General features: G+C 38.8%; 2 protein-coding genes across 3 annotated transcripts in view; one reads left to right on the top strand and one right to left on the bottom strand.

Moving 5' to 3' along the window:
• FRZB (frizzled related protein) overlaps positions 1-2882 on the top strand; it is a 30958-nt gene extending 28076 nt beyond the window's left edge. For both annotated transcript variants that reach the window (XM_070731886.1, XM_070731885.1), the window contains one exon: positions 1288-2882. In XM_070731886.1, coding sequence (XP_070587987.1) covers positions 1288-1398 — 111 coding nt within the window. In that variant the 3' untranslated portion in view covers positions 1399-2882. The remainder of the gene's footprint in view (positions 1-1287) is intronic.
• A 17634-nt stretch (positions 2883-20516) lies between these two features.
• DNAJC10 (DnaJ heat shock protein family (Hsp40) member C10) overlaps positions 20517-25381 on the bottom strand; it is a 36029-nt gene continuing 31164 nt past the window's right edge. The window contains exons 22-24 of the mRNA XM_070731878.1: positions 25076-25195; positions 23989-24102; positions 20517-23090 (exon numbers count right to left, since the gene is read on the bottom strand). Coding sequence (XP_070587979.1) covers positions 23079-23090; positions 23989-24102; positions 25076-25195 — 246 coding nt within the window. The 3' untranslated portion in view covers positions 20517-23078. The remainder of the gene's footprint in view (positions 23091-23988; positions 24103-25075; positions 25196-25381) is intronic.

Below are 25381 nucleotides of genomic sequence, written 5' to 3'. Positions count from 1 at the left end.
AGGGAGGGTTTAACACCAGGAGCAACACCACACAAACAAGCAGTAAACAATGCCCTAATCAAGTAACTTCCAATTCAGATTATCAAGCAAGCAGTAAACAACAGCCTAAGCAAGAAACTATCAAGAAAGAAACACAATCCTATAAACATTTATAGGGTATTTTACACACACACACACACACACACACACACACACACACACACACACACAAATACAAACATACAAATACATGCGTACAAACAAACACCAGTGAAGATATTACCTAGCTGGGTAATGAAACCTCTTCAAGCAACAGACCAAGCAAATGCAGAAAGCAAATAGGTAGGTAGGTGGGTGGGTGGATGGGTAGGTAGGTAGGTCAATAATAGAGCGATGATAGATAGATAGATAGATAGATAGATAGATAGATGTGTATCACAACAGATCATAAGAACAGAATTTTTAAAACCAGAATGTTGCCATATCAATCCCTTAAACTACAAATAAAATGAAAGATCCAATAATAGCATATCTTGTTGCACATAATTGTATATTATATGTTGTACATACTCCTGGTCAGTTGGAGGATGATGAAGATATTGAGGACTCTGATTCAGATAGTGTTTATGAATTAGTGGGGGGGGGGGTTAGAGGTAGTAGAACAGGTGGAAGGCCAGCCACAGGATGGGGCTATGAGTTCAGGATCTAGCGAAGGAGAATCAGATGCTCGCTGGGTTAACCCTAAATTCAGAAGGGCCCAAAAATGTAGAGAACAGAGGTCTGGAAGAAGATATTAAGGAGAGAATGGGTTAAATACTGTAGTGATGTATTTGGCACGTCAAGGGGTCAGTGGGGAAGAAGGGTGGAGTTTCAACCTTGCCAATGAGAAAAATGGATGTTTTTCTTGCCGCTCTCAAGTAAGCAAAAGTATTCTGTTTGATTAACAGTCAGGGCTGCTGTTTTTAGAGATCATGCATTTAGGAAAATAAATCTTGTTAAGTGGAGAAGGAGAAGGAATGTGAGAAATGCGGTCAAGGGAGATAACAGACCAACAGATAAGTGCGTGTATGAAATGTGTTTGAATTCCAGAAGAGCAGAGAAATAAATGGAGTTTCTTTATTCATGATATAAGACATTTAATAAGAGTTATTTGTAATTGCTAAATTTCTACCAGAAACCAGAACATTATAGAACTATAATTCTGATATAAACATCTAATCACTTATTAAAAGATGAGAGAATCACGTCTTTAGTAAGAAAATTGAACTGCCCTTGTGGCAATCTCACCTTTTCTTTTTAATCTTACAGCGCTGGGACCAGAAACTCCGTCATCCTGCCAAAGGCCGAAATGAGCCTGGACAAAGTGATTCTGCTCCCAAATCTGGGAGAAGCACCAATCCACGGCAAAGGCGCAACTGAGATGAAAAATACCTTGAGGCCAAAACTAATCTATGGACTTGTATAAATTAAAAGACTTGCCTTCTTGAAGCAGCAAAAGAGAAATTGCACTATTGCACGTTGCCTTTTATTGTTTACTATGAGTTCATTCTGTAGCCAATGTTAGCAGGGGGTTTTCTTCCCTTATTTTTTATTTTTTTGCCTCTTGAATTGTGCAGGAGTACAAACACTTGGAAAAGAAAGGTATATTATATTCACAAACATCTATCTGTGAATTACATTGACAAACGTTTTTCTTTTTTCGAATGGCCAAATTGATTTTATTAGATGCTCATGATAATTCTTTGTATACAGTTATGTTAGTCTAGAAAGCCACAAATGCTTTCTTTATATGCATAAAAAAGTTGCCTGAAAGGCCATTAACAAAAAACAAAAAATAACACCCCCCCAAAATCTCACAATTCTTAGGTTGTATTAAGAAACACAATCCAAATTACCCTGTAGTTATAAAGAAGAATGAGGTGAATGTGAAGAATATTAGGATCCAACGTATTAAGAAAAGTTAAGATTTTAATGGGCCTTTCCTAATAGAAATAAAGTTCCAAAAAGGCAAATAAGTTCTAAAAGTTGTTATCTGAGAAAACCAAACTATTTTTGCAATTTGGCAAGTGGAAAAATCGATCATTTTTAAAGATTTTGCCCCCTTCTCCTTACTCATACTGTTTATGGAAGCCTAGATTATGCAAAGAGATTATACCAGGAGAATTCAGCCTTTTAGAGTAGGTTTGCTAATAAATGTCAATTCCGCTTCAATAAACCACTTATATGAAGCTTTGTTTTAAAACATTAGCTATGACAAAGACCTCATGAAGGACTTACTTTGAAAGTCTTAATCCTTCTGGGAAAAGCTGTATAGAATTGTTAAACTCTTGCCCAAAGATACCCCATACTTGCCCTCTGTTAATACTTCTCCCTCCTTTTCATTATTGCTGCCAAGTCATAGGAATACATGCGGTCATCTTCAGACCTCCATCTCAGCGTAGACCCACATTTTATCATTTCAGGCTGTCCTTTTGATTGTATTTCACTATATGCAACTGGAATGTTTAATGGTCAATGTTGGGGATCTGGATGAATGCTTCTGAGAAAGCTGAGAGGGTGGTCATTCAGCTATTATTGGACTAAAACTTCCTACCTTGTTGACTGTGGGCAATGGGAGTCTGAGTCTAACACTCCTGGAGAACTATGGGGTCTTCGCCCTTACAAGATCAACCATAGGGTCTTTACCCTTATCAGTAACAAGTAAAAGCATCAACTTCTTTGCAATCAATTGTAACTTACAATGCATATTTCTATTCAACAAGTGCCAACAGATTAACCTAATGATCAGATATTTTAAGTCTTTTGTAGCAGTGCAGGTAGCTTGAAGTTGTAATTCCAATCTTTCTCTTTCTCTGAATTGAAATAAAACAATTATTTTAGCAAAAAAGAAAAAAAGAAAGAAATGGCATGTCTTTCTTTGGCATGTAATAGTGTGGTGGTTTCATTCATTTCATTCATTCATTCATTTCATCCATTCATTCATTCATTTCATTCATTAATTCATTAATTAAAATTAAACTAGATTGAGTGCATATGTAAGGCTTCAAAATGGTAACGGTTAGATATAATTTTCATCCTATTTCAATATGACCACAGATAAGAACCCGGAGTAGGGGTGGAATCTTTTCTGAGGAGGAAGTGGTGTGCAATATTTAATTTTGATAATCATTTCCCTTCCCTATTTTCTTTCTTTTTTGTTTGCATCCTTCCTCCAAATTTTTAGTTCTCTAGTCATTTTTAGCCTTATACCCTCTTGGCTTAAAATGTGTCTAAAGGTCAAGATGCAACACATTTTTTATATATGAAAAGGCTTTCCATACTCATTGCATCATGGTTCAGTGTGACTAAAAATGAATCAGATACAGATAGTTGCAGATTTTATTTTCAGTAATGATTGACATTGGTTTTTTTTTTGGGTGCTGCTCTAAATGTACTTTATATAATTGCACAGTTGCCAGTTACTTCTTCAAAACAAAAAAAGGGGGGATAAATGTGTTGTACTTGTGGAACTTGTGGAAGATAAAACTTTACTGATGGCAAACCTGTGGTCTCTTTGCAATCTTGCAATGCATCATAAAGTTGCTAGCTCCGTTGTTTCCTGATAGGATGTATCCCTCATTTTGTTACTTCCATGTTAGCCATTTAACATGGGACAACTAGGATGGAGCTGTGGAGTGGTGCAGTGGCCTAGAGGTGGAATTCTTGCCTCACAAACCTAATAGAGGTAGATATTTCTGTCTCTGGGCATACTGAGAATATATTTGTTCCGCATTGGTGACAGGAAGGGCATCCGGCCAGTAAAACACACTGCTAGCTCCATTATATTGCCCAGACCACCCCGCAAGAGATTATGGGGTTGTTAAATGAAGATGACGATTAACTTCTGAACTAGGGTAATTGGCTCAAAATTGGCCACCTCTTTATGGAATGCTAATAATTGTTGTTAAATATGTAGTGAACAATGCTGGCCATTCATTCTAGTCATGTCACCACTTATATTTCTCCTTAGAATGTCCATCTTGTCAGGTGAGAGAAAACAGGTATAGTAACAGAGAATTGGATGTTTGCCCCTTGCCATTTCTCAGGTGGATTTTAAAAGGTGCAACACAGCTGTTTAGCTCAAATAGTGAATGACACCCTTAATCTTGCTCTCTTTTTCTTTTTCACCCTAAAATTTGACAGCCCTTTGGGCCATTGCTGGCATTTTAAGTTTTGACAACATGTTACAAGCATGCTCACAAATTGTTGATATGATGGGTGTGGCCAAATATCCTTTTACTACAAGACAAATTTGTATAGTTCCTTCCCACAAGCCATTGTAGTCCCTAAGGGTGCTCTCTGCAAGTTTCTTCTTATTGTTAAATTAAATTTATTTGCCACCCATCTCACCACAGGGCTTCTCTGGAAGGTATTTAAAAAGCTAAAATTAAGTTTACTTGATTTTTTTAATATATATGTTCTATCTGTGTTTTTCTTGGTTTTAAAAAAAAGCCTCCTGCACAATATAAATGTGAGTCTTTGCCATTGTCACTGAAGTTATTATTTACATCCAGCACATTCCTATATTTCTACTGGCCTATTTGCTTTAAGCTAGGCAACTGGGATGACCTTCAGGCCTTGGGTGATCTTGCTGGAAATATATTCTCCTGGACTACATTCCCAGAATTATTCGCTCATCTCTCCCAAGAAACCCACCCCCTAAAGCCCATTTCCCACCATTCCATGAGGCAAAAAGATTATTTCAAGTGTGGCTAAAAATAAAATCAGTTCACACTGCTAAATGACAAAGAAATACAGATAGATTGGACAGACTGACAATAATGCTTTCCCAAGTAATCTGGCAAAGTGTTCACATTGTTTTCTCATATAGCAAATGCATAAAAATGTATGTGCAATGGGATGAATCGGGTTATTGAGGCAGCTAATTAAATCCATACCTTTCTGCATCTGGGTATTATTATTTCAGGGAGCAAATGTGTAATTACATCTTCTCCGGCTAATTAGCAGGATGCTGTTACGTGGTGAATGATCGTTTCTTATAACTACTGTATGTACCCTTGAGGATAAATTGTCATGAGGCCCAAGTTCTTTACGGTTCTCATCCCAAAGCATGCCATTAAGCTTGTCTTATCACAATTCCCCTGTAATGTTTGTTATTTTTGGCACAAATTTATTTTTAAGACAGAGGCATGCACTGGGGACATGGGCAACTGAACTCAAATCCTAGAGCTAGAATGTGGCATTTAGGCTACAGTGCAGTTCAGTGCAGAAATCCAGATTAAAGCATTTCAAACATTTCTTTGACTAACTTCTGCTTGAAGACAATCAACAAAATGAATGCCCCCATATCTCTGGTAAGTGTCTCCACTGTTAAATTGCTGTTGCTATTACAAAACAGAATCTGCCTTGCTGTACCTTAAATCCATGATTGTTTTGTGCGTGCCCTGGAATGAGAGAGAACATGTTTTGATTTTCAACAACTATCTTGGTCTCAGCAATTTCTCCACTCAGAGCTTCCCCACCCACTTCATGAGGTTCAGTTCCAATACTAAAAAAAAGTAGCAAAGGACCACCAGGAAGCAGTCACCATAAAGAAATGCATCTCACAAAGGTGGATCAGAAGGTAAGGGAGAAGAAAGAAATATATGCTAAACATGGGTGGGAAGATGGATATGTAGGTAAGTATTATTTGTATGGGGTAGCTTGGCCATTTAGGCTTTGGTGTGTACTTTCCTCATGATGCTCATTCACAGTTGATCTGAAGCTTCCAAATTAGCCACAATTCTTTTCTAAGTGCATGCCCACAAAACCTACTAGGAATAATTCTGGTTTCATGATTCTGGTCTCCAATATCTTTTTGCTTCATTGTATGGCTTTGCACCAAATTTCTTTGCTTCCTCATAAATCCATTTCACTTGATTTTAAAAAAATCCCACTCTTTCTTTTTACACTTGCAAGACTGATTTGATATTCCTTTTTACATTTCTGATGGTTTGGCTGGTGTCATATACCATTGGTATATCATTGTATTCAAGTTCTCTCTTAAAGTAAAGTTGACCCCAGTTCCCCACATTTCTCCCATATATCCATATTTACAATATATTATAACCAAATATTTTATCCCATTTCACCATATAGTCTTTAACTTGTTCATCCTCTTTATCAAAACTTAACAATTTGCATATTTTAGTTATATGAACATCATTTATCCATTCAGTCAGTCTCTTTCTTAGGCTTTCTTGCCTTCTTGAGCTTAGCCTATGTTTCTTCTGCATTTACTGCTGTCCTAATAGCTTCTGGATGCTTTCTCCAAGGTCATTCCCATGGCTTCCCACAGAAAGTAACAATATTTGTTGTTTTCATCTTTACATTATATTTCAGGTAGAGTGTAAAAAAACCAGCCCAAAATCCATTACAATTGATTTTGTTCTGCGTTGAAAGAAACATTTGGACCTCTGAAATTACTTCTGTAGAACAATTCTTTTTTAATGGACATTTTCTTCTTGAACATTCTCTTTTACTTAAAACAAGTATTTACCTGTACCTTTTAGTTGTTTAATCTTTTTCACATGACCTTTAAATTTTTTTTTAAATTTCTTTATACATTTATGAATCATTCCCAGCTTTTGTGTAATCATTTTAGTAGTAGCTTTAAAGTTTTGCACATCCCAATAAAAGTACTCTAAACCTATTAAAAGCACTCGATCAGAATTTTTCTGCTTCTGGAATATCTAGAAGAGCAAGACAATTGTCCTTTGTAATTCATCAGAATTAATTGCATGCTTCCATATAAGTTCTGAAGTACAGCCTGCCACCATGTTTATTTTTTAAGAATGTCCATCGGGGGCCAAGCTCAGGCAAAAACATGCCCTGGGTTTAGCAGAAACCATTTTATTTATTTTTAATTTAATTTATAGTACATATGTACTATATTGATACATCACATCATCCTCCGTTCTTTGGAAGAACTCAATGTGCATGAAGGTGAACACCAGCTAAAGAACAGGCAGCTGTGACTTGACATTGTTGTGAACAGATAATATGTGGGAGGAACCGATGGATTCTAGGTTTTGCAATGTCAAGTTCAGATGGAAGGCACAGAAACCAACTTCCTAAAACTAGTTTTAAGTTCAGTAAATTTCCAAATTCAGTGCGAAGCAGGATAGCTCTGAATTTTAGAAGGTATAACAATGTCACTATTTCTATATATTTGGCATGCCTGCACCTTTTTAATTTAAGCATAGAATAGCTGACTTGCTTTATAGAAAGTTACCTCTCTGCTTGTCTCTCTCCCTCTCCCTTTCCTCTCTCCTCCCATTTTTCCTCCCTCTCTCCCATTATCTCATTGCAATATATTCATTATAAGATATGATCTTTCTTTGTTTCAGCAAATGGAAAACTCCAAACACAGTTAAGATTTGAAGCTTTTCCTTCTCCTGGTTTTTATAATTTTGGAGCTATGTCCTTGACTTTCCCTGATACAATCTGTTTCTCTTTATCATAAAATAGTCAATTAGTCCCAAATGTCTTCAGAATCTTCTGAAAACCTCAGGCTTCGGTGTAGAAAATGAATTCCAATAACAAAGATTAACCGCAAGCTTGGAAGTTCTTATACATATTATCTCATAAGCCACAGCATCTGGATGTTACGTATATTTGGAGCATGTTCTATTCCTTTCAAGCACCTTTATTTCAAAAACACTGACCTATTGTTATTATGAATAGGCATTTATGTTAGGACGGTACATTTCTGCAAGCCTTTCAGATTTTGACACGGCTAGAATTATCTTCTACTGCCTATGCCATGTACTATGCCCTAAGTGAGTGCAGTTACAAGACAACAAGGGGACCAAATGATTATTACCCTGGGCGTTTGCCCAGGTCTGCCTGGTGCACCAGTTGCAGCCCTACCTGGACTGGGAGTCATTGCTCACAGTCACTCATGCCCTCATCACCTCGAGGTTCGATTACTGCAACGCTCTCTACATGGGGCTACCCTTGAAAAGTGTTCGGAAACTTCGGATCGTGCAGAACGTGGCCACGAGAGCCATCGTGGGGCTCCCTAGATTCGCCCACGTTTCTGCAACACTCCGCGGCCTGCACTGGCTGCCGATCGGTTTCTGGTCACAATTCAAAGTGTTGGTAATGACCTTTAAAGTCCTACATGGCATTGGACCAGAATACATCCGGAACCGCCTTCTACCGCACAAATCCCAGCGGCCGATAAGGTCCCACAGAGTTAACCTTCTCCGGGTCCTGTTGACCAAACAATGTCGTTTGGCAGGCCCCAGGGGAAGAGCCTTCTCTGTGGCGGCCCTGGCCCTCTGGAATCAACTCCCCCCAGAGATTAGAACGGGCCCCACCCTCCTTGTCTTTCGCAAATTACTCAAGACCCACCTTTATCGCCAGGGAACTGAGACATCTTCCCCCAGGCTTTTATATTTTATGTTTGGTATGTATGTGTTGTATGGTTTTAAATTGTTGGGGTTTTAGATATGTTTTATTTTAATATTAGATTTGTCTCACTGTTATATTGTTTTTGTATTACTGTTGTGAGCCGCCCCGAGTCTTCGGAGAGGGATGGCATACAAATCTAATAAATAATAATAATAATAATAATAATAATAATAATAATAATAATAATGTGCAGTTGCTAACATCTGGATTCTGATGGCAATACCATTTTAGCACAACGCAGCAGACCTCATTGATAGGAGTTTGCCACTTCCTCAAAGAATGTGTGGTCTTGAGTGAAACTGCATTTCACAGAGCTACGCCGGTTATCTGATGAGGTTTGCTAGATCAGAATTTGTTTCCCTTTAATGATTATCCTGAATCTGCAGGCTGGATCATAAAGCTATTCCTGAACGAACCTGTTGTGCAATACTTCTGCTTTATTTACAGATTGTTATGTTGGCTGCCTTTGGTAACCCTGCCCTCATGTCCATCCTCCCTTCATGTCTACCTCTCCTTCCATCTTTTCTCTTGCCAGAGAAAATCCATTAAGAGGAAAAACTGAGATTGTTAAGCAATGCCCTTGAGACAGGCAAAAAGAAGAGACCCCCCCCCCCAATTCTGGCAGAAATATAGGACTATCCATTCCTTTCATGGTTTTGTACTCAAGCAACTATTTCCAGAGCTTCAATTTCTTTCTCCTGATTGTCTGAACTCTGGAATAATACACAAGGACCACCCTATTTCTACTTCAGCCACTCAAAAAGTAGATTTTTGGCTTTTAGGCACCAGTGGAGTTCACTCCAATTCCCTTGCTATCAGTGTTACAGATGATCCTTTTTGCTCCATCGGTTACATAGGACCGGCTGCTTGGATGTGTTATCAGAACAGGGATAACTATAGAAACGTGAAACCTCCACATTGTCCCAATACTAGGGGAGGAAAAATGTTGCCCAACAATCTAATGGTTATATACCAATGAGGATTATGAGTTTGAATGAGCGGATCATCTTCCCAGAATGATCTCAGTTGGAAGCTTCAGCAGAATGATTCGTTCTCAGCCTCATTTTCTTCTCTTCAGCCAAAGGACAATGAAGGGTCATTCAAAAGAATAATTGAGCATGAAAAGCAATTCAGGGACTGGATTTGGGCAAAACAGTGAGCCACAGAGTAGCAAACTACATTTGAGTTTAGCACATTGGGTACACCATTAGTCTAACTGAGAAATCCTTGTCAAGGTAAACCATGTTAATTTAAGCATATTATACAAAAGGATTAGTATTCACATTTATATATCTCACCTCGATTGAAACGGCTGGTTTCCCCAGGCCAGGCAGTAAACAGAATTGAGATCTTTTCCACTTTGGCACTGCTTTCAATTCCTAGAATCTTTTCTTTTATTAAAAAAAAAGGAAAAAAAAAACCTTTTTGCTCTCACCAAGCTGAAATGCTAAGGATGAATAGGGAAGAAAGCCAGACAATCACCTTTAGGCTTCAGATGTCAAATGCCATGGACTCAAAGAAGGGTGGGTGGAGAACAGCCGTCATCTTGATAGCCCACAGAAGAAGAAAATCAATTGGTATTGGTTCTGCTTATTCCTCTTTCACATTGTGAGTGTTTGCCCAGCCATGTGAAATATATTGAACAAATGAGCTGCGAAATTATGGAGTCACTTTTTTCCTGTTAAAGTGGTTGGAGTCTTCTCCAAGTCATCCCTTGGGGAAATAGACTTTCCCCCAAATTCAGGACCTAATAGTGATATATACTCTCTATAACACAGTTTGAAACCTTCTTTTCCCGACTCTATTTTTCTATGCTTTCTGACATCTTTACAAGCACAACACATCCACCTTTATATGCAGATAAAATAAGGAAGAGAAATGAGAACATATGAACGCGTGAATGTTTACAGTGCAAGCTAATTGAATCATAACGTTATTGCAGACAAAGGAATAGTATTGAATTTATTTGTGTTGCCTTATGGATAAACATTTTATTATAAAGAAAGATGACTCGCTCCCTCCCACAGGGGAAATAATATGAGCATCTATAAACTTGTAAATGACAAATTGCTTATCCCCTATGAAACCACAATGAAACCTCATTCATGGATCATTTGGGAGGTAATCCACTATTCCAGAAGGTCTATTACATTTGAAAGGATGTCATCATGATAACTGACATCATTTGTGCCAATCTGCATTATCTGTGTAATAACGTAATCACACCAATGATGCAAATAGCCATGAATTACCCAATTTGCCTTATTTTTGTAATGATGTCATTAAACAAATCACATAAACCACTGCAGATGTTGTAAAATTAACATCCATTTAACTGCCTTGTCTGGACTACTTCATAGGAAACAGTCCTGTCTTGTAATTTCAGTGGGGATATCCAGATGGCAAATTGACCTGTTGTGTTCCTTGTGGGGAGATTTAAGAAATCAAGGTTTCGCTTGAAGAATTATAGACTTGTAAATCAAGAAAGAAAATATACTTCATTGTGAGCTAATGTGCTGGGCCTCTTTGTTATTGCACCTATCTCCACCACTCTCTGGGAGAACCTATGGGCTCCCAAGTAGCACAGATCCTCAGTTCTTGTGGATCTGTAGTCTATTGACCTACTGAACAAAAGGATGGAAATACGTAAGAGACTTGAACTCCATTCCTCCTTTGATAAGTCCATCCCAGTTGTTGCAGGCTTTGTTTGAAAGAAGCCTAAGAGGAGCTATGAGGAAATGACCATAACCTGGACATCACCTCCAGCCTTTCTACTAAGGAAAGACTTGTCTAAAGATAAACAGCCAAGTAGCTGCCAGGCTGAGAGCCGGCAGAGAGAGGACGGAAGAGAGAGGTGAAATGCTACCAGCTGACTCTAATTATTCCCATCCAAAAGGTAACTTAAAACCATACAGAAATCACATTAATTGCAGTAAAATGTATCTAAAATGGCATGAGTAGAATTTACTGGCTTCAAGAGCATTTAAGATATCAACTTACAATATAATGGGACATCCTGATTACGCAGTTCATTGCTTTAGGTTATGTTTGGAACATATTGGAACACTTTTAATCTTTGCTGTGAGTCCATAATAAAGGAGATTTTTCTGTAAATTCTAAACATGTTTCCAGGTTTGTCCTCCAGTGGGTGCCTCTCTTTATTTTGGTTGCATTTTAGCAAGATTTTAGAAATCACTCCACTGCTATACAATCTCTTTTCACCCTTTACTCCAATGATATTATTTCTCCTATCCTTCCCCTTTTATCAGTTATCTCTCTCTCAAATATTCTCAACATCTATAAAAATGCTCCCTCTGGAGAAGTTTTATGAGACTCTGTATAATGTTATTTTCTAATCAATTTTTGATAGTCTGCTTGACAAGACTACTAGTGAAAAATATGATTACCACGGATTTTGCAATATTTTTTGTCCTTAATCCTAATAAAAACATTTGCTGAAAGAACAAAATGGTTATAAAAACATGAAGGCGCTTTCTATTTGAGATGAAAAGGATAAAATCAATTGAAGGACCACAAATCCTGAAAACAAACATTTTTTAGAAGTTGAAATTAAGCAGGGTATTGTAAAACAAACACAAAACATACCCCTTTTGACAATGTTTTGTAAATTGTATTTATTTATTTACTTATTGGATTTATATGCCACCCCTCTCCAAGGACTCTTAAATTAAATTAAATTAAATTAAATTAAATTAAATTAAATTAAAACAGAAGTCATAAGAAGGACAGGTGATTGGAACAAGAACTGCAATACAGTGTTCCCTCAATTTTCGCGGGTTTGAACTTTGCGAATAGCCTATACCACGGTTTTTCAAAAAATATTAATTAAAAAATACTTTGCGGGGTTTTTTCTATACCATGGTTTTTCCTGCCCGATGACATCATACGTCATTGCCAAACTAATAATTTTTGCAAATAAATAACAAAAAAAAATAATTATTGTTAATAAATAATTATGTTTATAAATATCAGGATCACTAAGTGTCTTATTCAATGGTGAGTGTCAGTAATAATGGTGAGTAAATGGTTGTTAAGGGAATGGGAAATGGTAATTTAGGGGTTTAAAGTGTTAAGGGAACGCTTGTGATACTGTCCATAGCCAAAAATTGTGTATTTACTTCCACATCTCTACTTTGCGGAAATTCGACTTTTGCGGGCAGTCTCGGAACGCATCCCCCATGAAAATCGAGGGAACACTGTATGAGTTTAGGATGGGACAGAATATTTGAACAGATTCTCCCATGCCATTTGTGTTCAACAAAATCTCTTCCCATCCTCCAAAATGGAGTTATTTGTCCCTGAGAGGAAATTAGATCTCAATTGTTTAGTTCTAACCAGAATGACTAACGTTCTATTCAGTAACAAGTTACAGTCCTTTGGGATAATGTCAAGTAGTTGTTCAGCTGTGAGTTTGTTTTCTTTTTCACAGACAGACTGGAAACCAAACTAGACATCAAAACACCAGATGCTGAGATATTACTTTGCTCTCAAAGCTGGGTGTCAAAACCAGCTTGGCACTAATAATCCCAGTTGTCAGTTTGGAGCTCCAGCTGTGACATGGTCTGCCAAATGGTGGTACAATGTTTGTGGTACACGTTTGTGGCCTGGGTTCAAGAGATGCCAGAGAACCAGGGGATTGGTGGGAGGTAGTCTTTCAGGATAAAATATCTTAGCATTTTGCACATCTTTAGAAGAAACTATTTGCCTGGCCTGGCTGCAGAACACACAGGCAGATTAGCCATCCATTGCCTGGACTTAGGTTCTGGACCAGCAATATGCAACCTTGGATCATACATGCAACGAATGCTTGTGTTGTTGCAGAGAATCTCCCCCTTAAGGGTCTTTTTGTGCAGGTCAGATGGAGACAGACATTCTGACTTGGGATCTCCTGATGTCTAGCTTTGGGCGAAGGCTGGAGGGAAGTGCTGCTGTGGGAAAGAGCCAGAGGGCCTCGTTCCAGTGGGACTGCATCATGGGCCGCATCATCTCAGCCTGCTGAGCCTCCAGGTGCTGGTACCTTGTCTTGCATTCCCTCAGGTCTTCCCACTGCTTGGAAAATGCATAGTCCTCAGTGAGGTACTTCTGCTCAGCCTCCTTCTTAGTCAGATCCAATTTGAGCTGAGGCAGCTGCTTTGCCAACTCTTTCTCGTGGTGGCTGCTTACCTCCAACAACTGATTCCTGTTGGGGCAATAAGGAGCCTGGGCGGGCAGGTGAGGCGAGGCTTGGAGGGAAGGGGCAAGTTGACGCCAGTGAGGCACCCCTCGATGTGAGTGACATCAACAACGGCTGGAAGCTGACCAAGGAGAGATTCAACCTGGAAATAAGGAAGAACTTCCTGACGGTCAGAACGATCAACCAGTGGAACAACCCACCAGCGGACATTGTGAACTCCAATACTCTGGACATTTTTAAGAGGAAATTGTACTGCCATTTGGCTAGGATGCTATAGGGTTCCTGCTTAGGCAGGGGGTTGGACTTGATGACCTGCATGGTCCCTTCCAACTCTAACAATAAATAAATAAAAGACATCACCCACCCAGTCACATGACCACCTAGCCACACCCACCCACCCAGGCATTAGGGATACCATATTAGTGGTCTATGGGATTTTAAGCTATGGATTTAGTGGTCGCTGAGGTCCAAAACGTTGGGGATCCCTTTTCTAGATGGTAAAGTGGGAGAGTCAATCAGAATTCTACAGGTTATGGATCATCTGCTAGAGAGCTTCTTGCAGATCCTGCCCTGAGCTAAGTGGCCTCTAAAGTTTTTCAAATTCTGATTCTGCAGTTTGTTTTTAACTTAGCATGATGAGCAAACTCATTATGACTTACTATTATGTGAGAGTGTTCAGCCAAATAAATAAATGGGGCTGGAAGGGGTAATTGCAAATATGCAATGCCTCACCTCTTTGTACTTGTGTCTATATATCTGCTTCCCTCCTCTGTTCCCCAAAATCTGGTCCCCTTAAACATTACCAGAAACCTCTTTTATTGCCCTTACAAGGGATAATGTGATTTCACTGAATGTGACAAGGCTAATAGGTTTGCACAATACACTTCAACAGAACACAAAAACTGAGTCAGCAGGAGGATAAGAGAGGATTAGTTTTCTCCCCAAATAGCCTCAGGCTTGTTTTAGTTTAAACTGTTTCCCCCTGCTCAGCTGTGTCACGTGAACCTGGAAAAAAGAGGTAATGCAAGATTCAATCTCCTTCTAGGGACAAGAGCCTAAAATTTGAAATAAGATGGGGGGTGGGTGGAGGGCATCTGGCTTTGCTTTTCACTCCTACGCAGAGGGAAGGGGAAAAGGAATGGGGATGGCTAAGCCTACCATCACCATATCCAGTGTCTCTTAACTCCATTTGAGCCATGGTGACACGTTCTCCCTCTTTTTTGGGGGGACCAGTTTTTCCCCACATACAAACATCAATACATATATTATAGTATCTTATCAAGTATTAAATTATACATTATTATCCAATAAACAAACATAATAATTTTACACATATCAATTCCAGGTTGCTCATCTGTTTCCCCATATTTATTTTATTTATTTATTGGATTTGTATGCCGCCCCTCTCCATGGATTCGGGGCGGCTAACAACAATGACAAAAAACAGAATGTAAAAAATCCAATACTACAACAGCTAAAAACCCTTGTTATAAAAACCAATCATACATACAAACATACCATGCATAAATTGTAGAAGCCTAGGGGGAAAGATTATCTTAATTCCCCCGTGCCTGATGGCAGATGTGGGTTTTGAGGAGCTTATGAAAGGCAAGGAGGGTGGGGGCTATTCTAATCTCTCGGGGGAGTTGGTTCCAGAGGGCCGGGGCTGCCACAGAGAAGGCTCTTCCCCTGGGCTCCGCCAACCGACATTGTTTAGTTGACGAGACCCGGAGAAGGCCCACTCTGTGGCACCTAACTGGTCGCTGGGATTCGTGTGGCAGAAGGCGGTCCCTGAGATAATGTCACTCCCATCTCTTACCTCCTTCCCTTTTATCTACCTTCTTTCTCCTTCTCTCCCTTCTTGCTACTTCCCTCTTCCCCTTCCTCTAACTTTCTCTCCCTTATCCTCTTTCAGCTCTCTCTCCTCCTTCCTTCTAACCTCCTTGTCTTCTCCTACCTTCACTCTTTTCTTCTCTCCTCCTCTCCTCTATATCCCTCTATTTCGTCCTTGTGTATCCATTTGTAATCTATTTTGTGGTTAATAGATAAAAGACTCATCTCTCTAGTTTCCCTTAACTAATATTATTAATGAGTACTAATATTAATCTTAAGTCTTTTCCATGTTGATAGTTCTATACATATTAATCATTATAGGTATATTTTTATACTAATATAATGCTACTGCCAGGCCGAAAGCCATCATGTGGAATTAGAGGCTTTGGCCTGCCATAGTAACACAGCATGAGGGAATTGGGATGGGTGGAGAGAAGTTATAGCCACAACAAATTACTTCTCAAAGTCCAAGGTCATCTTTTGTTCTGCGTCAACTATACAAAAGTGGAAGTAGGTGAATCCCTGCACCAGACCGGTCTACGTGATTACACTTGTGGGTGTGGTGATGTGAGATGAACCTTAACCTGGGTGGAGCACTGGAGAGAAATTGGTATCGGAATGGCTGAAATGTAATCCAACATGGCTCTGATAATAAATCAAACCTCTTCTGTGAGAATTGGAGTGGATTCTGATTTATTTCTCAGATGCCTTTCGGGGCGTTGACAGCCACCTCCCTAATTACATAATTTTGTCACATGGGTCTCTGTTCTGCCGGCGTGTCTCAACTGCCCGTAATTACAGGGCAATTAGTCCAGGAAGACACACACCACACGATAAAAGGAAAACCCAAAAGTTTTTATAAACAGAAAAACAGAAACAGCTCCCTTTTTAAATGTCAAAGGGATTTTCTGGTACACATAAGGCACAGGTTAAATGCAGTCCAATTGCTCACCCAATAACTGGGAAATTGAGTCCAATTCTAAAGTCCAGAGAGTCCACACACACAATCCTGAACAGCAAAAACCATGATCTTGACGAAACAATGAATCAGATAAACTGCCATGAGGCTAAAACAGCAGGCTGCACTTTTATCTGTAGCACTAATTACAGCAGCCCCACCCAACCGCAGGTGGCCTCATTTTCTCTTGTAATAATCCTTCAGTTGTTGTCTCCTCTGCATCACTCTACGCATGTGTGGATGTGTCATTAATTCTTGTTCAGAAGGGGTGGTACAGATTACTAACCTCCTCCTGGGCGCAAAACAGGCCTGTGGCATGTGGATGTCTCCCCTACCTCCACCTCCACATTCCTTGGGGCAGGAGCTGGGTCAGAGCTAACCACAACAGGTCTCACATCTTTAACATTTCATTTTCCTCCCATTTTAGTTGGTATAACTTATCTTCTATCCATATTCGTTTTCCATCCAATCATAAAAATATTCTGAATCCTCCTTTACATTAGGTATCACTGTTAGTCTGTTCATTTCTGCAGAGTCCAATACAGTGTTCCCTCATTTATCGTGGCTGTTACTTTCCAGGACCACCCGCGATAAACAAAAATCCATGAAGTAGGGACAATTGGGAAGTAGGGCTATTGTATCCTGTAATGATGGCCAACTGTGGCGTACAATCTCCCTTCCTTCAGCATGTCGAGCAGCGCGACTTTCTCTTTTATTGTAAGTATCTTTCGCTTATCTTAGGCTCGATGCCAGAAGCCGTAGAACTTGCGGGATGTTTGGTGGTATGGTAGGGCTTCAATCTATTTTCCATTAATATTTTATAAAAACCCACAATGCACCAAGTCCACGAAAGGTGAACCGCAAAGTGGCGAGGGAACACTGTAGTCTCTTAATTACCTTCCCTTCGGAGGCTTTTGTTTCTTTTGTTTTGTGAAAATACAATTCTAACTGCAGGAACTAATATAAATAATTAAATATACTGTATATGTTCTTTATTATTATATTTCTCTGGGAAAATACCCCAACAAGAATATTTCCAGTTTCAACTCTATAAGCTGTTTCAAAATATTTTCTATCCACATTTGAATTCAACTCCAATATGCTTTAGCTTCAGCACATGCCCACCACATGATAAAAAGAACCAGGTATTTGATATCATTTCCAACATTTTATAGATTATCTTTAAACTTTTCAGCTATCCTTTCTGGTGCCAGTATCGGTTGCTACTGGTACGGTAGAGAATGGCGCATTGGTAGCGAACGGTGCGCTGTGTGCACAGCTTTGGTTCTCTTGCATGCACGTGTGTGTCCCAACATATTTTTGCTTTGTGTGTGTTCTGTCGGGCTCTCTGGTAGACTCCTCCCAAAAATTCACAGGTACAAATTTTAGACACACACACGTTTGAAAATTCAAAACAATGTTCTTTATAATGAAAATTCACTTAAACTAAGCCCTCTTTTGGTATAGCAAAGAGCACTCGTCTCCAAACAAACTGGTAATTTGTACAAGTCCCTTATCAGTTCTGTGATACTTAGCTTGCAGCTGTGAGGCATTTCACAATCCTTCTTTCACAAAGTGAAACACACTTTGCTCTAGTTTAGTTTCAAAGCGGGGGAAAAATCAGCACACAAAAGGTCAAAGTCAGTAAAGCAGTCACGAAACACAACGATCAGATAATCCTTCACAATGGCCAAACCCACAGGCTGCTCTTTATAGCAGCCTCACTAATTACCACAGCCCCACCCAACCACAGGTGGCCTCATTTTCTTTGATAATAATCTCTCAGTTGTTGTTGCCTATGCATCGCTCTCCGCATGCCTGGCTGTATCATTAACTCTTGTTCTGAATCCAAGGAGGAGCTAGATAATTGATCTCCTTCTGAGCTGTCTGCCACACTCTCCTCCTCCCTGTCACTCATGTCTTCTTGGTCAGAGGAGCCTTCATCAGCAGATTCCACCGGGGGCAAAACAGGCCTGAAGCATGTGGATGTCTCCCCCACATCCACAGACCTTGGGGCAGGAGCTGGGCCAGAGCTAACCACAACAGTGTGCAAGCACAGAAGCAAAATCTTGCGAGTTGAAGCATGCGTGTGTGAGATTTTGGTGATTTTTTTTTGCTTCTGCACATGCAGAATCTCTCTTGCGCTTCCTCTCACAAAATCTTGCTTCCTGTGCATGTGCAGAAGCAAAAACACACTGGGATGCGCACACATGCAAGAGAAGTGAAGCTGTGTGCGGAGTGCACCAGTAGCAGCGGTAATGGCAATCCGCCCCTGCTGGTGTCATGACACCTTTTTTCTCTCAAATTTATTTTAAGGTCTGAGATCTCAGCCAAGATGGCTGCTTCCTTTTTAACAGAGAGAGGCCTGCTTCTGTCCCCCACTAGGTATTCTCTGAGGCAGGGCAAGCAGATTTGTGTCCAAGTGTGCAAATATAGTTAGGAGTTTTAATAAGGAATCAGGCTTGCTACTTCATACATGGCCTTGCAGAGTATTACAAAACATGTTGGGAAAGTGTAATACATTCTTCTCCTGTTCAGTATCTTTATTTTTTCTGGACATGTCCCAGATGCTTGATCTGAAGGTTGCATCTGCTGAACCCGTCTGCTTCGGGAATTTGGCTTCTGATAGCATGGCTTCCCGCATGAAAATAAGTCTTTTATTTATTTGGCTGAAGCAACAAGCCTTCCTTCCTGGATTTCGTGACTGATGATCTTTGACTGGGGGGAAAAAAATCCTTGGAGCAACTATGGTAGCATTTTAATTAGTTCTTTGATTTCTAGGAAAAGAATCAAACCTTCCTCCGGAAATTTTAAGTTCAGGGTATCCATGTAATGTTTCTATAGCAGCTGATGTGTGATTCCTGAGGGACTATACTCAAAATGGCTGATAAAAGATGTTTAGTAGAACTTTAGTAGGTAATTAGTAGGTAAGTAGAGTTCTCACTGTACTCTACTCCTCCCATTTTGTTTTCTCCTCTTATTTCCAAATATTCTGGGCTACAATCACCTAACCTTTTCTTCCCCTTAAAATCAGATCTGATAATATTTGTAAAGACAATACTGGAAATGGCTACCAACTTGAAACATGCCGATGCCCCATATTTTCAATCAATATACTTAAAAAAAATAAGAGGGATATAGGGAGTGCAAGGACACTGAAGGAGGTATCTTCAGTGGTATGAGCATTGTGCATATATATGACTGTGCGAGATAATATGCAGGATGGCAGTGTGACTCATTCATACCACATGTACTAAAGAGGCAATTTTGATCATGAGGTTTTGTCCTTCATCTTGCAGATTTTGATCTTCTCCCTTCCAACCGATGACCGGGTGTTCCTGATACTTGAATCAACCACTCCTGTTCTAAATAAAACACTTGGCATCCATTTTGGGCCTGTTTGATTCACCAACAAGAATTCTTCTTGTGTTTATTTCCCAGATAGGTAGCAAAATGAAAATGTATCGCCTGTAACAACTACCACCGTAATGATATTGAATGGTTGTATCACTTTATGGTGGTTATCATAAATAGAAATTTATGATGAAATCATTTGAAATGCTGGGCAGAGTTTATAATACTTCAACAAAACGGGTAATGATATTCAAACTGTTTCATATAAGAACTGTGTACAGATCAGGTTTAAACTTGCTTTGCTGCAACTAATAGGTCTGTTTATTTCTAGACTGTGAAATCTGAGCAAGGGAATAGGGTCTTTTTTAGCTCTTTAAAATGGCTGATAGGACATGTTTGGTGATTAATGCCACTTTTAAGGAGGGTAAAATTCCAGTGCCCTTGAAAGTGATGGTGTGCCTTCTTGAAATCCAGCCATGTTGGACAACTTCCATTGAGGCTCCAATTTTCCCTTTTTAGGAGAGAGTAGTATAGAATCAGGGTTTACTTCCTGATAAAGAATACTTCCCAAGTATTCTTTGAGAATACTAAGGGCAGTGGATGGATGGATGTTCAGACACAGCTCATTTTCCATCACTAGAGCTTTGCCTCCTTGGTTAAAGATTCTTAGAAGTTTGAAAAGAAGCAATACAGTTAAGAACATATTAAGGGGGAAAATCTCACAAGCGTTACATAACACAATTCTGAAATACAGTTTAATTTATTATAAACTCTGGTTTACAATACAATCATGGAGTGAGACACTGTCAGTCACAGTGTAGCTCTGTATCTGTTCTGCTTAAAAGGGCTAAAAAGTATCGTATTTTTTATTTGTAAACTTTACAACTGATTTTAAAACAGAATTGTCATTCTCAAACTGAAAGTTTATAAAGGTCCTCTTTCTAATACACAGAAGTACAGGCATCCAGGAACAGATATATATATTTTCCCCAGACAAGTTGTTTTAGCTTTTATGCCTTCACATATATTTGACTCCCAATATTGTAGCCAATAATGAACCCATCTCATAATGAGTTCAGGCTACTTACATTAAGACTTCTTCAAATGCAACCCCAATTAATCAAATATTTATTCTGTGTTTCTTCAACTGCTTATTCTTCTTCCAGTCTAGTATCCCAAAGTATGATTACATACATAATCATTCAAGAATATAGGAGTGTTTTCCTACAGTGTAGAATCTTTGGCCTAGATTGTATCATCAAGGAGCTCAAAGGTAAGTAAGCCTAAGAGATCTTCCAAACCCTGTCATAAATCAAGTTTCCTTATTAGCAAAATCCATTCTCAGGTATATAGAAAATAATTTGCAAGTCAATTTCTAAGAGTAAAAGTAAATGGCAGGCAGCTTTTTCTCCCTCTTCCTGCTAAGTAGCATTTTAAAAGATTTTTTTACATTATTGAATCCTGCATCCCAAATATGTAGCCATTTTACCTATTATTTTTTATTACAGACAAAATCATATTCTTGTTTTGCTTTCTATTCACCAGCAATGTCTGTAACCTTAGTCTTATGTAAGAAGCATATCTTGTAATTTTATAACAAACCTAGCTCAGCTATTACTGATTACATCTGGGTATGGATATTTCAGATTATGAAAGTACATATGTCCTTTTTGATCCTTCCATATGCAGAAAAATATTACACATGCAAGAAGTCAGTAACAATTAGGATGTGGTCACCAATAATTGACCTCAACTTGATGGCAGATAATCAAAAAGGCTGTAAGTGTGAAAAGTGGTATCCTTATCTTAAAACAATACGGCCACTAATCTTGTGTCAGTATTAAACACACTTCATTTTTAAGCAGAGATAGATTTTTTTTCAAGTAACCAGCAAGAGAGTTGCAAGAAAAGGTGTGAGAACAAGTGAAATATAGACTTTGAGAATCTGAAATAATTTTCATAATTTTATAGGTCTTGATTTGTCACCAGACAAATAGTATACTGTATAGGTATGCATCAAGGACATTGTTTTCAATCTTTGAACAAGTCTAATGAGAATATCTCAAGTAGGTTCCCAATACTACAAGCTTCACAAAAGTAGCCAATAACCATCAGTAAATATTCAGAAGGCACTTGAAATACAGATTTTTGTTTTATAGTTCTGCTTAAGACATAGGAACAGGCTGGCAACAAAGCACATTGCACACTTCAGATGCAGGTTTGATTACCCTGTTCTAAAAAACCAGAATAATTCTGCTGTGGCACAAACTGAAAAAGGTGTACTGTACTTTGAACTGGAAAAAATCCATCCAGATATACCTTTTTATAGGCTTGCTTTTTAAAACGTGTTATCTGCTTTGATATAAAAAACCTTTAAGCTGTTCTTCTATAGTTGCTTACTTGGAAGCAAGTTTTGCAGAAACCAATGAATTTCCATGCCAATATTATCTTACTGTTGCTTCAAAGTGATCTTGACACAACCCATGATGGGTGATCCCTCTGTTCCTTCATGTTCTTAGATACATTATTACAATCTGCAGAAGGAAACTCTTTAGCCTGGGATGAAAAACCAAACCAATTTAGCTTGCAAGACTGCAACCTTGTACACGTACTGCCAGCTGCTGAATTGAGTTCACTGTATGACCCTAGAGACGACGTCATTGCTCTTCGAACACTTACAGTGGAGGTCCACAAAATGTCCCCCCAACCCAAGAGAAATGGTTTTCTCTTAGTTGCCATGCGTTGCCATGCGTGGAAATCTTCATGTAGTTGTTGGTGATGATCTAGAGGTTGGGATAACTCATATTCTACATAAAGAGGGTTGAATGTTAAAGGCAACAGTAACACCGAAGTTCAGCCATTTCCCTTGAGACGAAATCAAAGTTCAGCTTTCCCCCGTCAGAGACGAAGACATTTGCTCAGTCTTTCTATCTTGAAGAACAGACTGTTCACCTGCCATCTTATTGAGGATCTTTTTTCAATATAAGAAAAGATGATTCTCTAGAGTATGATTGGGAAGATGGAAAGAAAAAAGAAAAGAAACCCCCACTACCTATCAAGTCCCATGTCCATAATCAAAGAAGAACAGCCTTCCTGAGATGCAGTTCGGGTACCAAACTGGTTGCTGGAGTTGACATCTCTGTTACTAAATGTACACTTTGGATGATTCAGAACATGTTCCTTGATAGTCATAGAAGATTCATGTGCCCAGGAATTTCAGTGCATTTCCTTTTCTTCTTGAGGAACATGATCTGATCAAGCCACTGCTGCAGATTCACTATGGGTTGAATTCACTTCTTTAAGTTAGAGTTCATCCTGATTTTCAGAAAAGGGAGGAAAAGAACAGAAAACACGATTGAGCGAGTAAAATACCAAGAAATTATTGCATTCAGTGTCTCAGAAAACCAGCTTCTTCTGTCCTACCTGCTACATATTAGCTGTGTTACATCTTAAAGACAGGAAAACTCTTTTCTTTATTAACTTGGTTACAATGTATTAAACATTTCCTAGTTGTTCAATATGGGTCCCTTTCCTCTTTGGATTAAATCTTATGACTCACACTTTTTCCTGAACATACTGTTGTGTTATTTTGCAATGATCTCCCAGGGGTTGCAAGGCACTCCCATATCAGAAGTTTGTTTACTATCACCTGTTTGGCCTGCAGTCCCATTCAAATTCAGCTTTCTTAATTCCAGAAATCTGTAAATATTTGAAATGATTCAGTCTCAACCATGAAATGTTGAAATTGAAAAAAGAAAGGAAACATTAAGAATGCCATCATTTGGAAACAAAGTGGGTTTTTGTTCACAGGATGCATTTTTCCAGGCTTGTATTACATGGCACTTTTGCTTTTTGGCAGTTTCTCAAACCTGGCACGTATACAGCAACCCAAATTCCATTCACTAAAGCCAACATATCTGGAGGGCATGAAGAAGGGGTTTGTATTCGTAGTTGATCATCCAATAAGATGGGACGCGCAAATTTCAGTGATCTGATCAAATATTGAGAAAAGTTATTTGACCTTCAGGAGCAACTGCTGCCATGTCTGGGCTGTAAATATTCAGGAAAATCTCATTTGTTAACATCTAATCATCACACCGATTTCTTGCAGGCCAAATGGGGCAACTCTAACAATTTCAAAGATACTAATGGTACAAGATAATAACATTAAAGTATGTTTCTGGAAAAAAAAATCTTATAAAATATTGCCCACCTTTTTTCTGGAAGACTGCTTTTTCTTTTTTTTAAGGCTTTCCACTTTCTCCAACAGTAGTTCGGCTATGAATTTTGCATCATGACTTTCAATCTGCTCCCCCAAATAATTTTTCTTTAAAAACAGAGCAAGAAAGAATGATCAGCTCTGCTCAAGATACATGCACATACAGGAACAAACATATTTACGGGTGGTTTAATAGTAATGTTTGGTGCTGCTTATGTAGGTAATGTATATGTAGGCTTTATACTGTTGCCTTTACAAGAACAAAGTGATACATATAAATAAAGAATAGCTTAATATTTGGGCTGTTGGTTTGAGCCCTGAGCTTGGCAATTTGGTTGCATACGTTTTGTCACCATTCGAGGAGACATAATCAATGTGCTTTGAATTGTGCTGTCTTTCAGAGCACTAGCCTTTAAATATCTTTTAATGTGATGCAAATTAGTGGGAGTGTTGCTTGTTTGGCTACTTCTGAGACATGGTAGCGGAACAAACAATATCCACACTACTTTGCATCACATAAAAAGGTATTTAATGGCCAGACAAATGAGCACAATTCAAAGCACACTGACAATATATTCTTGAATGCTGACAAAAAGTATGCAACCAAATTGCTAAACTCAGAGCTCAGACCAACAGCCCCACTACCAACCTCAGCTACTTATATTCAAATATCTTTCATAGCTTAATATTGAGAGATCAGGATTAAGAAATCTCCCCCTCCCCAACCTCTTTTTTGCCTTACAGTACTTAAAAAGTGTGTTTATAATCAGTGGATGGGGCTCTGCATATGACCAAGCACATTTTATTAGATGCAATTCTAAGATAACACAAAAAAGATTGCCTTGGAACAGATATTAATCTATATATATAATAAAGTATAGTAAATGCCCATCCTGTATCTCTAACTTAGCAAACCATGGTTTATTAAGATAGAGAACCAGGCATCTAGTACTATATGTCTACACCGAAAGGTGGCTTTCCTGCAAGTTTTCATAAAAGAATGACTATGGCAAGGTGGCACAGGTGTTAACCCTCAAATATTCTAACCTATTCTTTGCAACTGCTGATATAGATGGCTTACCTTTGTTCCTTGATAAGGATAAAATTTAACTGTGGGATAGGCTCTGACGCCAGCAGACTGACACGTATGAGCATAGGCTTGGCAGTCAAGTTTGCCAGCTTTCACTTTTCCTTTAACAGTCTTTTAGAATGGGGGAAAAAAAGAAAAGGAATTGCATGTTAAAGTCCATTAGCTTAACAATTAGTTTTACTACTAAGCAATTAGGTGAAAGCAGTTAATTAACTTGTCATTCGTTCATTCATTCATTCATTCAAGCTTTTATAACATTCCAGTCTCATAACTCGGTGCAGTTAATGCTTCTGCCAT

This window comes from Erythrolamprus reginae, chromosome 1, assembly GCF_031021105.1.
Source record: "Erythrolamprus reginae isolate rEryReg1 chromosome 1, rEryReg1.hap1, whole genome shotgun sequence".
NCBI classification, from domain to species: domain Eukaryota; kingdom Metazoa; phylum Chordata; class Lepidosauria; order Squamata; family Dipsadidae; genus Erythrolamprus; species Erythrolamprus reginae.
The sequence above is the reverse complement of the archived record's forward strand: the minus strand, read 5'-3'. Positions and strand labels throughout refer to the sequence as shown.